Source organism: Eriocheir sinensis, chromosome 63 (assembly GCF_024679095.1).
Source record: "Eriocheir sinensis breed Jianghai 21 chromosome 63, ASM2467909v1, whole genome shotgun sequence".
Taxonomy (NCBI): Eukaryota; Metazoa; Arthropoda; class Malacostraca; order Decapoda; family Varunidae; genus Eriocheir; species Eriocheir sinensis.
This window is the reverse complement of record NC_066571.1, coordinates 9,220,389-9,237,433: the sequence shown is the minus strand read 5'-3', so window position 1 is coordinate 9,237,433 and position 17,045 is coordinate 9,220,389. Positions and strand designations below refer to the sequence as shown.

At 49.1% G+C, this 17,045-nt stretch overlaps 1 protein-coding gene across 8 annotated transcripts in view; it reads left to right on the top strand.

Annotated features, from left to right (window-relative positions):
- The window catches only part of LOC126986998 (uncharacterized), a 42,784-nt gene extending 27,086 nt beyond the window's left edge, over window positions 1-15,698 (top strand). Inside the window, exons 6-11 of one of the 8 annotated variants that reach the window (XR_007740100.1) lie at window positions 1,756-1,925; window positions 2,535-2,700; window positions 7,121-10,010; window positions 10,394-10,504; window positions 10,646-14,743; window positions 14,964-15,698. Coding sequence is in view for 2 of the 8 variants with exons in the window: in XM_050843594.1 (XP_050699551.1) it covers window positions 1,756-1,925; window positions 2,535-2,700; window positions 7,121-10,010; window positions 10,394-10,504; window positions 10,646-12,222 (4,914 nt within the window). In the remaining 6 variants the exon portion in view is untranslated. Of the gene's footprint in view, window positions 1-1,755; window positions 1,926-2,534; window positions 2,701-7,120; window positions 10,011-10,393; window positions 10,505-10,645 lie in introns of all 8 variants that reach the window. The other 7 variants (XR_007740101.1, XR_007740096.1, XR_007740099.1 and 4 more) reach the window with 7 other exon arrangements.
- Window positions 15,699-17,045: the final 1,347 nt, after the last annotated feature.

The window sequence follows — 17,045 nt, the reverse complement described above, 5'->3', positions numbered from 1 at the left end:
TGTTTTTAAGTGTTTTTGCTTTTTAAAGGAGTTGGTGTTAAGTGTTAAGTTCAAGGCGCGACTTCCTATCCCTCGTCAGGTCCGGTATACCGTTGCCTGCTTTCTCCACTTGATTGCAGTAGGTGAGATAACACAATAGCCTTTTAGATGGCCGAGCGGTAGCCGTTATAAGTTCACTTTAGCTCACGTTAGTAGTTAGAGGAAGGAACGAAGGTAATGGTAATGGAGGAGGAAGGGGATGGAAGGCAGCAAGAGTAAATCATAAAAAGTATGGAAAAACAATAAAAGAAACGATGATCCAGACCCCGGCATGAATGAGATGAAATGGTAAAGCTAATGGATAACTCCTTCATTAGTAAGCTGGACATGTGAATAAGCTTGAATAGAAGGTTTCCCGTTTGATAGTGATGAAAGAGTAAAGCTAATGGACAACTCCTTCATTAGTAAGCTGGACAACATGTGAATAAGCTTGAATAGAAAGTTTCCCCGTTTGAAAGTGATGAAAGAGTAAAGCTAATGGTCAACTCCTTCACTAGTAAGCTGGACAACATGTGAATAAGCTTGAATAGAAAGTTTCCCGTTTGAAAGTGATGAAAGAGTGAAGACAATGGACAACTCCTTCATTAGTAAGCTGGACAACATGTGAATAAGCTTGAATAGAAAGTTTCCCCGTTTGAAAGTGATGAAAGAGTGAAGATAATGGACAACTCCTTCATTAGTAAGCTGGACATGTGAATAAGCTTGAATAGAAAGTTTCCCCGTTTGAAAGTGATGAAAGAGTAAAGCTAATTGTCAACTCCTTCATTAGTAAGCTGAACAACATGTGCATAAGCTTGAATAGAAGGTTTCCCCGTTTGAAAGTGATGAAAGAGTAAAGATAATGGTCAACTCCTTCGTTAGTAAGCTGGACAACATGTGAATAAGCTTGAATAGAAAGTTTCCCCGTTTGAAAGTGATGAAAGAGTAAAGCTAATTGTCAACTCCTTCATTAGTAAGCTGAACAACATGTGCATAAGCTTGAATAGAAAGTTTCCCGTTTGAAAGTGATGAAAGAGTAAAGATAATGGACAACTCCTTCATTAGTAAGCTGGATAACATGTGAATAAGCTTGAATAGAAAGTTTTCCCGTTTGAAAGTGATGAAAGAGTAAAGCTAATGGACAACTCCTTCATTAGTAAGCTGGACAACATGTGAATAAGCTTGAATAGAAAGTTTCCCGTTTGAAAGTGATGAAAGAGTAAAGATAATGGACAACTCCTTCACTAGTAAGCTGGACAACATGTGAATAAGCTTGAATAGAAGGTTTCCCCGTTTGAAAGTGATGAAAGAGTGAAGATAATGGACAACTCCTTCATTAGTAAGCTGGACAACATGTGAATAAGCTTGAATAGAAAGTTTCCCCGTTTGAAAGTGATGAAAGAGTAAAGTTAATGGTCAACTCTTGCATTACCAAGTTGGACAGCCTACATAATTATATAATGAAAAGCTTCAACAGAAAATTTCCCGTGTGAAAGTGATCAACAACTTGGGAAAAAGATGAAGGAATAATGCTAATGGTCAGCTCTTGCAATAGTAAGTTGGACAGCATAAAGATGAGCTTGGGTAGCGACTCACTAAAAAAAATTTATCAAACCTTACTTAATCTAACCCAATAAAACAAACAAACCTAACCTAACCCAACCAAACCTAACACATTAACCCAAACCACCCAGCCAGCCAGCCACCTCTATAAACCCTCCTCCCGTCCGTTCCCAGTTCGAGTCCCAGGACGTGTTAGTGCCGTGGCATCGCCCGGAACACTCCTCGAGCGACGACAAGACCTCCAGCATCGAGCGCGACCTCAACTCCACCACGACGGATGACGACGATGTGCTGCACTACCACGCCCACAACCACAGCGATAGTGACTCCTGCCCCTCCAACAGGTACTGGGGGAGGGGGAAGGAGGGAGAAGGAGGGGGAGGGGAAGAGAAGGAGTGGTGATTGGGGGTAGAAAGAGGAAGAGATGAGTGATGGGATAGGGAGAAGGAGGAGGAGGAGGAGGAGAAAAAGAAGAAAAAATAAAGAGAAGAAAGTGAAGAGCAGGAGGAGGAGGAGGAGAAGGTGAAGGAGGAGAAAGAGTTTGAAGGAGTTAGAAGAGGAAATATCAGAGAGAGAAGAGGAGGAGGAGGAGGAGGAGTAGGAGGAGGAGGAGGAGGAGGAGGAGGAAGAAGAAATGAAGAGGAGGCGGCACAGATAAACACAACCACAACACACACACACACACACACACACACACACACACACACACACACACACACACACACACAATAAACACCACTAACAATACCTTCATCACCACCAACACTACGACCAACAACACCCTCACCACTACCAACACCATCACTACAAACAACACGCTCACCACCACAACCAACACACATACAACACCACACAACACCATACTCACCCTCCTGACACCCTCACTACCACAACACCCTCACCCGCAACGCACTAGCCCTTAAACCCCACCCTGACCGTACCCTCTGTTGCAGGCATGGGGGTCGGAAGAACGGGCGGAGACGAACACGGTCTCGCGCCATAGACCCCATTGGTGCGGCGTCCTCCTCCCAGAGCTCCTCCGACCTAAGTAGCCCCAACGAATCCTGCTACAGCTTCGTGCGGCGGGCCCTACAGGTAGCCTCCGACAATAGCAAGCAGGTTGATTGAGGCGAATAGAGCAGTGTTTGCTGTTTACTCTGTGTATTATTATTATTATTATTATCATTATTATATATATTTCTATCTCTACTCTTTATTTTAAATCGTTTTTTCCCCCCACGTACTTTCCCGTCTCCCTTTCTCCCTTAGTTAGTCTCTCTCTCTCTCTCTCTCTCTCTCTCTCTCTCTCTCTCTCTCTCTCTCTCTCTCTCTCTCTCTCTCTCTCTCTCTCTCTCTCTCTCTCTCTCTCTCTCTCTCTCTCTCTCTCTCCTTCCTGTTGTTGCTGTTGTTTTTATTCTTTTTCTCTCTCTCCCGTTCTCATTTTCTTTATTTTCTTTCTCTCTCTACTTTCTTTCACTCTCTTTTTTTCTGTTTTTTCCCTCCCTTCCTCCTTTAATTATTCTCTTTCCTGTTTTTTTCTTCTATTCTTTTGTTATTTTATTCCTTTTGTTAATTTTTTTCTCTTTCTACTTTTTTTCTTTCTTTTTTTTCTGTTACTCTCCCTTCCTTCCTCCCTTCTGTTTTTTTCGATCTTTTTTTTGTTATTTTATTTCTTTTGTTAATTTCTGTCTCTTTCTACTTTCTTTCTCTCTCTTTTTTTCTGTTTCTCTCCCTCCCTTCCTCCCTTCTTCTACTTCCTGTTTTTTTTCTCTCTCTCTCCCTCTTCTCTCCCTTCCTTCCTCCCTTCCTCTTCTTCCTGGTTTTTTTTTTCTCTCTCTCCCTCCTCCTCAGTTTCTTTGTTATATTATTCCCTTTGTTATTTTCTTTCTTTCTCTATTTTCTTTCACTCTTTTATTTTTTGCTTCTCTTCTTTCTTTCCTCCCTTAGTTGGTCTCTTTTTTCTGGTTATTTTTTTTATTCCATTTGTCTCTCTCTCTCTCTCTCTCTCTCTCTCTCTCTCTCTCTCTCTCTCTCTCTCTCTCTCTCTCTCTCTCTCTCTCTCTCTCTCTCTCTCTCTCTCTCTCTCTCTCTCTCATTTTCTTCGTTATTTTCATTCTCTTTGGTAATTCATTTAACTTCCCTGTCACCTATTTTCCCTATTTCTCATTCAGTGGGTGGTTGATTTATTTTCATTCCTATACTTAATATTTTTTGTCCGTTTTCCTTTTCTATTTCTCATTCACTGGGTGGTTAATTTCCTTTCATTCCTGTTCTTTTTTTTTGTTCTTTTTCCTTTCATTTCTAGATTTCATTCCTCTTTTTCATTCTTGTTTTTCATTCCATTTTTTTCATATTTTTCTATTTTCTTTATTTTTTTTTCTTTACATTCTCTCTATCAGTTATTTTCCATGTATTTCCTTTTTTTTTTCCTCTCTCGCATTCATTGTTTTAATTTTTTCCTTTCATTTCTTTATTTCATTCCTGTATTTCATTCTTGTTTTTCATTCCATTTTTTTTCTAATTTTTTTCTATTTTATTTCATTTTTTTCATTCCATTCTTCCTGTTTATCCATTCTTTTTCCTTTATCTCTCTCCTGCCTTCTGTTTTATTTCTATTCTTTCTATTTTTTTCTATTTTATTTCTACTTTTTATATTTTATTTATTTTTTTCTATTTCATTTATATTTTATTTCATTTTTTTCTGTTTTATTTCTATTTATTTTATTTTATTTTTCTTTTATTTCTATTTTTTCTATTTTATTTCTATTTTTTCGATCTTATTTCTACTTTATTTCTATTTTTTCTATTTTATTTATATGTTTTTCTATTCTATTTATATTTTATTTCTATTTTTTCTATTTCATTTCTAGTTTTTCTATTTCATTTCTATTTTCTCTTTCCATTCTCTCTATTTATCTTTTCCTTTTCCTATCTCTCCTTTCTGCCGTGATTGTGTTTCTCCGTTAGTTAAGTTTGTGGCCATCTTCCTCACTCCCTTACTCTCTCTTCTGATCACATTTAATGCCATAGTTAATATAAGCTCAATTTAATATCACTTAATACTCCCTCACAATTACTTTCAGATGACTAACGTTTCCTCTTTAATTAACCAACAATGGGAAGTAATTAACGCAGTGGTCACATGCTTTTTTTTTTTACCCTGCAAGCTACTTTTTTCCCCTCTCCCACACATGAGTTTTTCTTATCGTATTTTCTCTCATCCTTTTCCTTCCCTCCCTTTTTTCTCTCCCTCTTTAGTCTCCCTCACTCACGAAAATGAAGAATGGTACTCATAGTTTTTTGGCTATATGATAGATTTGATTCCATTCATTCGTCTATAGATTCCTTTTTTTTTTTTGTCACCAATGCTGTTCCTGACCTTTCCTTTTTTCACATTAGCGGAAATAATGAAGGCGTGACTTTTCCTATTTACTAGATGACAAACCAAACACCTGCTGTAAGACTCTCACTCTCCTGCATTGCATCTCCTTGCTGTTGGTTGGTTGAGTGTTGTTATCCCTGACGCAGCCCATCCTTCCCTTCCCATCCCTTCCCTGCCCTTCCCTTTCCCTCCTTTCCTTCCCCTGCCCTTTCATTCTCTTCATCTTCTTTTCCTTTCATTCTCATTCCTTCCTTTCCCATCCCTTCCCTTCTTTTCTCTTCATTCTCATTCCTTTCCTTCCCTTCCCTTCCCTTCCCTGCCCTGCCCTTTCATTCTCTTCTTCTATTCCCTTCATTCCCATTCCTTCCTTTCCCTTCCCTTCTCTTTCTTTCTCTGCACTACCCTTTCATTTTCTTCATCTTCTTTTCCCTTTATTCTCATTCCTTTCCCATCCCTTCCCTTCCCCTCGCTTCCCTGCCCTTCCTTTCCCTGCCCTGCCCTTTCATTCTGTTCATCTCCTCTTCAATCCTCCTCTTTCCCTTACCCTTCTGTTGCTGTCCCTTCCATTCCCTTACATTCCCTTTCCTTTCTTTGCCTTTCCTTTCCTTTCCTTTCCTTTCCTGTCCTTCCCTTCCCCTCTCTTCCCTTCCTTTCCTCAGCCCCTTCCCTTCCTCGTCACCTGCACCAAATAACACCCTCGCAAACTGTTTACTGACCCATTTTGATCTATCGTGTGTGGACACATGCTACAAGCTGCAAGTATAGCTACCTCATTACCACAGTGTATTATTATTATTATTATTATTATTATTATTATTATTATTATTATTATTATTATTATTATTACCGTTATTATTACTTTTATTGTTGTCATCATTTGTTTTGTATGTGCACCATCTTGCCATTTGCGCCATCAAAAGATATTACATAATGGACGCAGCTGAATGGTTATATTATTGATATTATTTAATATTATTATTATCAATATTATTAATTTCATTTACGTAATTTCGTTTTGTTTTCTTTTCTTTTTGAGCCAGTCTGGTATGTCACCTTCAAAGCTACACCACAACCACACACACCCCACCCCCACACACCCCCACACACACACCCCTCCGTCGCTCAGTGGTTAAAAGCTGTGCGCTGTCAGGCTACGTGGCCTGGCAGGTGAAGGTTCGAATCCCGCTCATGGCGGGAATTTTCCGCTGCCAAGGAGTGGATACTATTCCCGTTGAGGCAGCGGGACGGGTGTGTGGTGTGCGGAGGTCCTGGCAGCACCCAGAGATCGACTGATGAGCTTTGCTCGAATCGGGAGGCTACTTGCTGGCGATTGCGAGTCCAACTCGTGATCAGGCCGAGGTGAATTACACACACACACACACACACACACACACACACACACACACACACACACACAGACCGCTCTGACAGCTCAGTGGATTAAGGATCTGCCCCGTTAGGCTCTGGCCTAGAAGACTGAGGTTCGAGTCCAGCTCAGGCCAATTTTTTTCCGCTGACAAGGAACGGGTACTGTCCCCCTTGGTGTGTGAAGGTCCCAGCAGTACCCAGAGATCGACTATAATGAGCCTTGCTCGAATCGTGAGGGTAACTTGCTGGAGATGACGAGTCTAGCCCGTGATCAGGCCGCAGTGAGTTATATATGCACACACACACGCACACACACACACACACATAAGCTGAGTCGCAAAGCCCCGCCCTGCCCCGCCCCGCCCCGCCACACCTGCCCTCCACACCTGCCCGGCAGCAGCACCACACCTGCATGACACCCGTGCCTGAGTACCTGTGTTCCCGCCTCAGCCTCTCCCGCCGCGAGTGGAGGCGGGGAGCGGCCACAACAACCTCCAGGTGGCCCCCTCCCCCCCCTCCTCCTCCTCCTCCTCCTCGCTAAGCCCTTTTGAAGTAGTGGCCCTTGAGTAGTATGTTTCGTGTTGGCATTTGTTGTGTCTTTGTGTTGTGTCTGCCTGCTGCTGCTGCTGCTGTTGATGCTGTCGTGCGTGGCTCGCTGTTGTGGTATACCGTGACATACAAAGCTCATGAAATATGCTGCCATACACTCAGGCGACACAGGTCAGACTTGATAGGCTGGCACCAAGTCCCCGCCGCCTCCTTCCATCTCTACTGACGTGTGTCCGACAGAAGCTGACAAGTAGTCGTCGCGGTTCGTCGTCGTCGGGCAAGTCGTGGTTCCTGCACGGCGGCGGGCTGTCGGCCTTCAAGGCTGACAGCCTGGGCATGGAGGTGGGCGGCACGTGCGAGCCGCGGCCGTCCCTCAGCGGAGCGGGTCAGCGGCCCTCCGTCAGCAACGACGGCTCCCTCGACTCTCAGGAGAACCTGGACGACGTGCCTATCGAGCTGCGGCACCTGGAGCCCGACGACCCGGCGCTGCTCGACATCCCGCTCTCGCCGCTGCCGCTGCTGCCGCCGCCGTCCGGCGCCGCCTCGGGGGACCCGGAGGGCAAGGCCAAGTCCAAGAGCCTTACGGACCTGGTCCAGGCATCACCGCGCTCCCTCGGGGGTCCGTCGGCGGGGGCCCAGGGCTCCTCGCTCTTCCCGAGGGAGAAATCTGTGAGTCGTGAAGGCCTAGCTTCGGGGTCATCTAGCGAGGCGTCCACCAGCGTCCTGCGCTCCAAGTCAAGCTCGTCGTGTTTGTCACTGTCGAGCCGCGAGCTGGTGGTGGACGGGGAGCGTGGCGGCGGCGCCCTCAGGAAGGTGCCCAGCGACGGCCTCAGCGCTGGCAGCGGTGACGAGGATAAGAGGAAAGGCGGTGCTGTTGACGATGACAAGGGGGCCGTGGCGGCGAGGAAGAGAGGACCAAAGGACGGCGAAGAAGGGGTAGACTTAGATAAAGGTGCAGTGCCAGGCAGTGCGGGGCACGCGGGAAGTGTAGCATTAGGTGACAGTGGCTTGACGGAGGTTGTCGCGGGCAGTCCCCCGCCTTCGGGTAGAAAGAGACCTACCCTCAAGAAGCAGAAAGCCTCCATTAACGAGGGCGACGCGAGTGACGTGGAGGCGCCCATCGTGATCGAGATCAGCCAGGCGCCGCGCGCAGCGAGCCAGGAGGAGGCGACGCCGGAGCAGGACGAGGACCACCTCAGCATACCCAAGGGCCCCGGCATCGTCAAGCAGAGTTCCCTCAACGACGAGTTCATCTGCATCGACCGGTTTCTGGAGAAAGAGAAACTGAAGCAGAGCATTCAGAAGCAGAGTTCCCTTAACGAGGACCTGATCTACGGCAACAGGCCCGAGCGGCGGGAGAGCCTCCGGGAGTCCCTCTTCACCACACAGTTTCGGAGGCTCCAGAACATCCGAGAGAGCTTCCAGCGCCTCCGCACGGCGAGCCTTGACCGCTTTGAGAGGGAGAAATCAGACTCGTCCATCAAGAAGGGCCTCGTGAAGCTCCTGCAGTCGTGGAAAAGCGAGATCCTGGTGCCAAAAGACGGCAAGACCGGCTACTTCTCCCGCGACGGGGCGGAGGACGAGGCGGAGGACGCCGAGGGTCAAGGCGCCGACGCCGCCAACTCCGGCACCATGACGGACGACCAGAAACACACGGATGCGCGCCGCAGGGGCCAGGGGATGATCCACCAACTGGGGCGGTCCTGTGATAGCGCGGAGGCTCTGAGGACGTGTTTAGTGGAGAAAAAGTTACTGAGTAGGGAGCCCAGTGAACGGAAACCTTCCCGCGAGGAGAGTTCGGACAGCTCCAAAGAAAACAGCTTCCAGAGCGACACGAGTCTGGACTCCGAGGACAGCTGTGTGTCTGTGATATTCGTGCCCAAGCCGGGCCAGGCCGGGGCCGCGGACGCTGACAAGGAGAGGCATCGGTCCGTCTCCTCGGAGTCCTCGGAAGGCTCGGACAAACAACACTCCCCGAAGTCCCCAAGGTCCCCCAAGTCCCCCAAGTCCCCGGGCCCCAGCGGCGGCCGGTACTTTACGCCCACACGCTACCTGGGGGCCAAGGGCGGCGTGAAGGCGGGGCCCAAGATGGGGACGCAGGTGCTGGGTGGGGCGAGCAGACCCGAGCCTCAGCGCCGCATCAGCCCTCCCTCAGACGCCCAGCCGGAGGCCTCGGTCACCCTTGCACCGGCTCCGGGGTCCACCTCCGCCCCTGCCAGTGCGGCCGTCACGGAAAAGAGTAAAGTCGAGGCGACTACAGCGACGGCGACGTCGACGACGAAGACGGTGGCGGCGACGGTGGCGATGACGGTGGCGGTGACGACAACGGCACCGGCGGTGCGAGAAATGCCAGGCATCAAGACGGTGGCGAGCGGGGCTCCGAGGCCCGTCCTGGGGCGTGCCGGCAGTGGCTTGGCGCGGGTGCTGGGGCACAGCGGCTCCACGCCCCCCGCCACGCCGCCGCCCACCGCCACGGGCTCCTACTTCTCCCACCACACCCCGGTGCCCCCCAGGAACACCGCCTCCACCGAGCCCCTGCCGCCGCCACAGCCCTCGCCGCCGTCAGCGAGGCATCAGGAGTCCTCGGCAGGGAGCAGGGCGCCGCCCCCCAGCAGCGTCGTGCCCCCGCTGCAGCCTCCCCCGGCGGGCTCCTCCGGCGGCAAGCAGCACGCCATCAAGTACGAGCCTCAGGTGGTGAAGCGGGACAGCAGCTTCACGCAGCAGCTGTCCTCGCTGCTGCTCGGCGAGAACATCGAGATCATCCGCAAGACGGGCACCAGCGGCAGCAGGAACGTGCAGATCGTGCGCAAGACCGTGCCTCGCTACCTCACCTTCGACGTGTTCAACCCCGAGACGGACGACCTGGACAGCGACTCCTCGGCCTCGTCGTCGCCGCACTCCGGCTCGTCGGTCATCGAGCGCGGCTGGCCCACCGAGAAGGACATCGAGGAGCTGGACCGCGAGATCAAGCGGCGGGAGGAGGAGGAGCGGCGGCGGGCGGTGCCTTCCCCGGGGGCTGCAGCGCCGGCAGAGCGGAGCGCGCCGCCGCCCGCTGAGATGCCCAAACTGTCGCTGGTGGAGGACGTGCACCGCATGGACACCATCAGCGAGGACGTCAGGGAACACTCAGGTGACCCCCCACCCCCCCCACCCCCCTCCTGCCTTGCCTTCACCCAGCAGTGTGGTGGTGGTGAGGAAGGAGGCTGTTGCAGTGGTAGCAGTGTAGAGTAGTAGTAGTAGTAGTAGTAGTAGTAGTTGTAGTAGTAGTAGTAGTAGTAGTAGTAGAGGTAGCATTATGTAGTAGTAGAGGTAGTACTAATAGTAGTAGTAATAGTAGTAGAGGTATAGGTAGTATTAGTAGTTGAGTTAGTAGTAGTAGTAGGAGAGGTAATAGCAGCAGGTATAGTAGTAGCAGTAGTAGAGGTAGTTGTAGTCGTAGTCAATCCTCTCACTACCATAACAGTAGATGTTATTAGTCGCAGCACAAGTAACCTCTACCCCCCCGCCCCCCAGGGTCAGAGGTGTACGGTGGTCGCAGGGACAGGCGGCGCGAGACAGCACCAGGCCCGCCGGCAGCCCTCAGCAGGCCGCCCGGCAGCCGCGCCTTCGTCGACCAGACCCTCGGTACGTGACTCGCCCGGTGCACCCACTGACTCACAAATTGCTTTTCTGTACTGACTCATGACTGCTACAAATTGACCTCACCTGACGACTCCCTGACGAGACAGCTCTGTGGCTCCTGTAAAGCTGGTCTGTTCTTCGCAGGGGCGTCGCGGCGGGAGGCTGAGAGCGGGAAGCAGCGTTCTGTCAGCGTGGGGTCGGCGCCCCCCGCGGACAAGGCGGTGATGAGCCCAAGCTTCCTCAGCACACCCTCGCCGGGCCCCGGGGCAGCGGGAGGGGCAGGGGCGGGGGAGGCCACGGCAGAGGGCGGCCTCAAGAGGAGCCCCAAGGCCCGGCGAAAGATGACCATCGCCCACCTGGATCACCTACCGCCCCTCCAGCCCCCACCGGAGCACAAGCCTGAGCCGCGGAGGCCCAGCCGCAGCCCCGAGCCTCTGCTGGAGCGGCCCAGCCTGCGCGGCCGCGTGCCGGAGCGCCACCACCAGCAGGCCAAGGCGCTGTCCCCGTTGGGTGCCGACCCGCTCACCCGCGGCGGCGACATGCGACCCTGGGCGGAGGCGGCCATCAAGCCCATCACCGAGACCGTCAACCTGCCGCCTCCCACCTCCTGGCGCGGCCGCTATTCCCCAGAGAGTGTACTCAAGGGCCTCTCAGAGTTCGACAAGAAGAAGTCTCAGGAAGCGAAGAAGAGCGGCCTTGACCTGCCCTTCGGGTCGCCTAGCCGCGGCACTCTCTCGCCCAGCAGTAGCGTGTCCTCCACCTCCCCCTCCGTCCCCAAGGAGCTCGGGAAGGAGGATTCTGCCTCCAGGAGTCCACTGCTCAGCTCCCCGACGCCCTCCACCAGCAGCGGGGAGTCCCGCTCGGGGTCGCACGTGGCCATGTCGCTATTCCGAGATAGTCCCTTCTCGCTGGACCTGTTCAAGATGAACCGCAGCGAGAGCAGCCTGCCGCTGCTCAGCCCCGAGGACCAGCGAGCCAACCACGGCACCTTCAGGGAGTCACCGCGGCCCCTGCTGCTCCCGGGCTCAAAGCGGACTTCCAGGCCGGGAGTGGAGGCTGAGGCGCAGGACAAAGAGACCAGCCCCAAGGGACATAAGGAGGAGGCGGCGCACGCCAAGGAGGAGAGCCACGCACGGCCGCGGCGGCAACACTCCAGCCCCCTCAAGGTGCGGATCGAGGACACCAAGACGCAGCGGGACGGCGAGGACGGAAAAAAGACCAAGTGTCGCCTATGTGCGCGCGAGAACGAGAAGCGGCAGAAGAAGCTTCAGGAGGAGCAGGCGGCCAAGATCCAGCTGTCCCGCGAGCAGATGCTGGCGGGGGGCGCGAGGCGGCGGGCGGCCACCCAGGGCAGGGCTGACGGGGCGCGCAGGGGGGAGTTACGCCCACAGGGGTCACTGGACTCAGCCACGGAGCAGAAAGAGTCCGCCTCGACGAGGTCAACGCCGCCGCTGGTGCGGAGCGGCTCCCTAGACCTGGAGAAGGCGGAGAAGACGCAAAAGATGAACAGCCTCAGCCGCGACGCCTCCACCTCGCAGGACTCCCTCCAGAGCGACATGGGGGGCGCGCCCACGCTGCACCGCTACTACCACGTGTTCCGCGAGGGCGAGCTGGACCAACTCATCGAGAAGTACGTCCACAACCTGCACATCATCTCCTCCTACTACGACCACGCCAACTGGTGCGTCGTGGCCGAGAAGGTGCAGGTGTGGACCATATGAGTGTGTGTGTGTGTGTGTGTGTGTGTGTGTGTGTGCACCGAGCCGCCGCCGCCGTCGGCCAGGTGGTGGAGGCGCTGCAGCTGCCGCGGCGGCGCTGACGTGAGTGGAGCTCTGTGTTTACTGAAGCGGGTACTGAACTTATGTTTACTGAGCACGCCACGCCGTCTGGTCCGAGTGACTGCCGGACGACTCCAAGACTGAGGAGCAAACTGACACGAAGTGAACCGAACTAAGTGTATTGCTGCCGCCCTGCCACGAGTCACGTCACGTCTCGTCTCGTCACGTCAACTGATCCGCCGCCGATGATGATGATGAGGAGGATGTTGAGGTGAAATGACACTCAGTAAGAAAAACGATCCCTTTTTTATCATCACGTTAAAAGAGATAAAAAAAGAAAAAAAATACGGACGAACTGGAAACCTTTGTCGCCTTAACGCTGTCAGAATGAACTATCAATCAACACGACTTCCTTAGCACTACTACTACTACTACTACTACTACTACTACTACTACTACTTAGAGACACTTACGTAACATTGACTGGGTGGTGAATTGAGATTAATGTGTGTGTGTGAGAGAGAGAGAGAGAGAGAGAGAGAGAGAGAGAGAGAGAGAGAGAGAGAGAGAGAGAGGACAGAGGACGAGACCAATGACAATGCGAATGAATGTAAAAAAAAATATATATATGGGAAACAAAACATACAAATACGGAATTGGCAAAAAAAAGAAAGACAAAAAAATATATATATATCCACATGAGGGTAGGGGAGAATAAGACAAGATATATATAACCAAAGAGTAAACAAGAAAATAAGATAAGCAAAAAAAATGAAGAAAATGGGGGAATGAGTGACCTTTGCTTGCTTACGAGAAGACAGTTAGCTTCCCGTCTTCTTTCAATGATCTCGTCAAAGAAAACGGCACTGCCACCTTGATTGATAGACTGAAGGAGTAACTTGTATAATTAAGTCATTGTTTATTAACGCTCTAGGGAATAAGTTGCTTCCTATGTCCACTTTGAACACACATTTACCGATCCTCTTTTGTCTCTCCTTGCAAGTTGAGTTATGTCCATTATATTGATTGATTCGTGTTACTGTACCGGTGTGTGTGTGTGTGTGTGTGTGTGTGTGTGTGTGTGTGTGTGTGTGTGTGTGTGTGTGTGTGTGTGTGTGTGTGTGTGTGTGTTCCTCTTCGTTACAAACACTAATTCAAACAACCCACTCTTGCTCCAACACTCAAACATACATAAGCAATTGTTTTTGTCATCTCTTAACACTCCATCTGATTCAACAGATGTATTCCAACAGCTTCGAGTCCCTCAGAAACTTTCACAGCTACAAACTTAACATTTACAAACACTCAAACACTCCTTCCTCACTCAGACATACTTAAACATACTCAATCAGCGTTTTTTTTCTTCATCTCTTAACACTTATCTTATTAATCAGATCTATTTCAACAATTTCGAGTCCCTCAGAGACCGTAACAGTTACACACTTAACATTTACAAATACTCAAACACTCATTCCTTCCTCACTCAAACTTACTTAAAACAAACTCAATCAGCGTTTTATTTCATCTCTTAACAGTTCATATTATTCATCAAATCTATTTCAACAGCTTCGAGTCCTTCAGAAACAGTAACAGATACAAACTTAAGTTGCAAATACTCAAACACTCATTCCTTCCTCACTCAAACTTACTTAAAACAAACTCAATCAGCGTTTTATTTCATCTCTTAACAGTTCATATTATTCATCAAATCTATTTCAACAGCTTCGAGTCCTTCAGAAACTTTAACAGCTACAAACTTAACATTTACAAATACTCAAATACTCCCTCCTTCTCCCTCCAACATACTTAAACATACTCAATCAGCTTTTATTTTCATCTTTTAACAGTTCATCTTATTCAGTATATCCATTTCAACAGTTTCGAGTCCTTCAGAAAAAGTAACAGCTACAAACGTAATATTTACAAGCACTCGAATATTCATTCCTTCCTCACTCAAACTTACTTAAAACATACTCAATCAGCGTTTTTTTCATCACTTGACACTTCACCTTATTCATCAGATCTATTTCAACAGTTTTGAGTCCCTCAGAAACAGTAACAGTTACACACTTAACATTTACAAACACTCAAACATCGACTCCTCCTCTACCTCCTCCTCTCACGTCAAATCCAAACACACACAAGCAAGTACTATTTCCTCTCATCTCTTCTACAACATTTCTCCGCCATATTCACTAACATCTATTATTCCAACAGCCTTTCAGCTTCACGCCCTTCAGAAACTTGAACAGCCACAAAAATAAATCACTCTCCGTCGTTCATTTCGTTCAGATTTCCACATTTGCCGATTTCATAATGGTGCATGGTAATGGTGATGACGACGTTGATGATAACAATGGTAATGATGGTACTTATGATGCTGGGTATGGTATTCAGTCGTCTATTACACGCGCGAACTGACGTCGATGCGATTTTGTTTTGATCTATAAATGCTCGAAGTGAGGTGTTGATGCGATTTTGTTTTGATCTATAAATGCTCGAAGTGAGATGTCGATGCGATTTTGTTTTGGTCTATAAATGCTCGAAGTGAGGTGTTGACGCGATTTTGTTTTGGTCTATAAATGCTCGAAGTGAGATGTCGATGCGATTTTGTTTTGGTCTATAAATGCTCGAAGTGAGATGTCGATGCGATTTTGTTTTGGTCTATAAATGCTCGAAGCGAGGTGTCGATGCGATTTTGTTTTGGTCTATAAATGCTCGAAGTGAGGTGTCGATGCGATTTTGTTTTCTCTCTACCTTTACTTAATCTTTAACAAGTAACTATAACCAACCCTAAACAATAGACTCTTGAACTTTCCTTAACTCTTGACCCCAAACCCTCCTCCCCTCTCCACCCCCTGAGGAAGGCGCAAGAAGGGAGGATCAGGGAGGGAAGAAGGGATCAGGGGCGCTACTCCTCTGTAAGTGTGTGTGTGTGTGTGTGTGTGTGTGTGTGTGTGTGTGTACATATGAGTGAACCTGCAACAGCCACAACTCTACTCATAAGAACAAAATAAAAATACGTATAATATATCAGTAGGATCAGGGAGGGAAGGGAAGGGATTTGGGCGCGTCTCCTGTCTGTGTGTGTGTGTGTGTGTGTGTGTGTGTGTGTGTGTACATAGGCGAGTATAAGTGAATGAACCATCAGCCACAACACTATTACTAAGAACAAAATACGTATATATCAGTCTCTTCCCTTTACCACTAGGGGGCGCGTCGTCTGAGAGGGCTGTGATGCGTGTGAGAGAGAGAGAGAGAGAGAGAGAGAGAGAGAGAGAGAGAGAGAGAGAGAGAGAGAGAGAGAGAGAGAGAAGTGTCCTTTCCGGGATCGGTGTGGGTTGCGACTCTATTCGCCTCCCTTCACAATGGCGACTCTGTTCTTTGTACAAACTGTATTATATATAACGAATTATTCATACATCGTTTTATTGACCTTCAGTTCTTCCGCCTCCACCACCACCACCACCACCCCCTACAATGTCAATAAGAACAACCATATTACTACTACCTGTAACTACCACTACCAATATTAACCACCACAATAATTACTACTATTACTACTTTTACGAATACCAATAACCAGAACAACCCAACACACCACTATTATAACTACCAACAGTAACCACCAACCCTTCCCCTATCCACCAGTCCCATTACCAATCCTTCCCCTATCCACCTGTCCCATTACCAACCCTTCCCCTATCCACCAGTCCCATTACCAATCCTTCCCCTATCCACCAGTCCCATTACCAACCCTTCCCCTATCCACCAGTCCCATTACCAACCCTTCCCCTATCCACCAGTCCCATTACCAATCCTTCCCCTATCCACCAGTCCCATTACCAACCCTTCCCCTATCCACCAGTCCCATTACCAACCCTTCCCCTATCCACCAGTCCCATTACCAATCCTTCCCCTATCCACCAATCCCATTACCAATCCTTCCCCTATCCACCAGTCCCATTACACCAACATCATCACTTCCACTTCCTCAAACCAAGATAATTAAAATGCTGAAGACCTTTTTTTCCTCTCCGCTCCGTGGGTTTGCCTAATTTGCAAGATGGTGATTACAGCATCTGGCGGCCTTCGCGGTAGCGGCGTTACCTGCTAATGAGGGTTACCTAACTGTGGAGACGTGGCACCACTGTGTAGGAGGAGGACGGTGGTGCTCTTGACTGGATATATGACGCTCCCCTTCCAAGTTGTACGCATGCATCTAAGTCTATATATACCAAGTCAGGTCATACGCAGGTTTATGGGAGGAAACACGGCAGAGGCGCGGCTTATGCGTGACGTTGCTCGGAGCCAAACTAGAGAATGTAGAAACAAGGATTTAGAGAAAACGAAGAAAGGCGGACTAATTTAAATCAATCACTTCAACATGCCCTTCCTCACACCCCACACCGCCGTTTGTTGGCATTGGAATTACAATCACGCAATAGCATAATAAAAGGCATATTTTTTCTCGTCAGTGGCTTGCCTGAACGCGCTGTGAAAGAAGGCAAGCATGCACATCCAAAGTGCACACACAGCTGCAACTTTAGTCACCCCTGAACTGACTTTTTTTTTTTTTATCATCAAGTGACGTCATCCCGCTGCTCCGCCCCCCCAAACCGCCTCCTGCGCGTACCGGTCGCAATTTTGAAGAAGAGTGACTTGACTTGCTATATATAGACTTAGGTACGCATGTCAAGGAAAAAGTCTATTCCTAATTCATATTCTAAAAAACCTATTCATATTTTATTGGTTTTCATAATTAA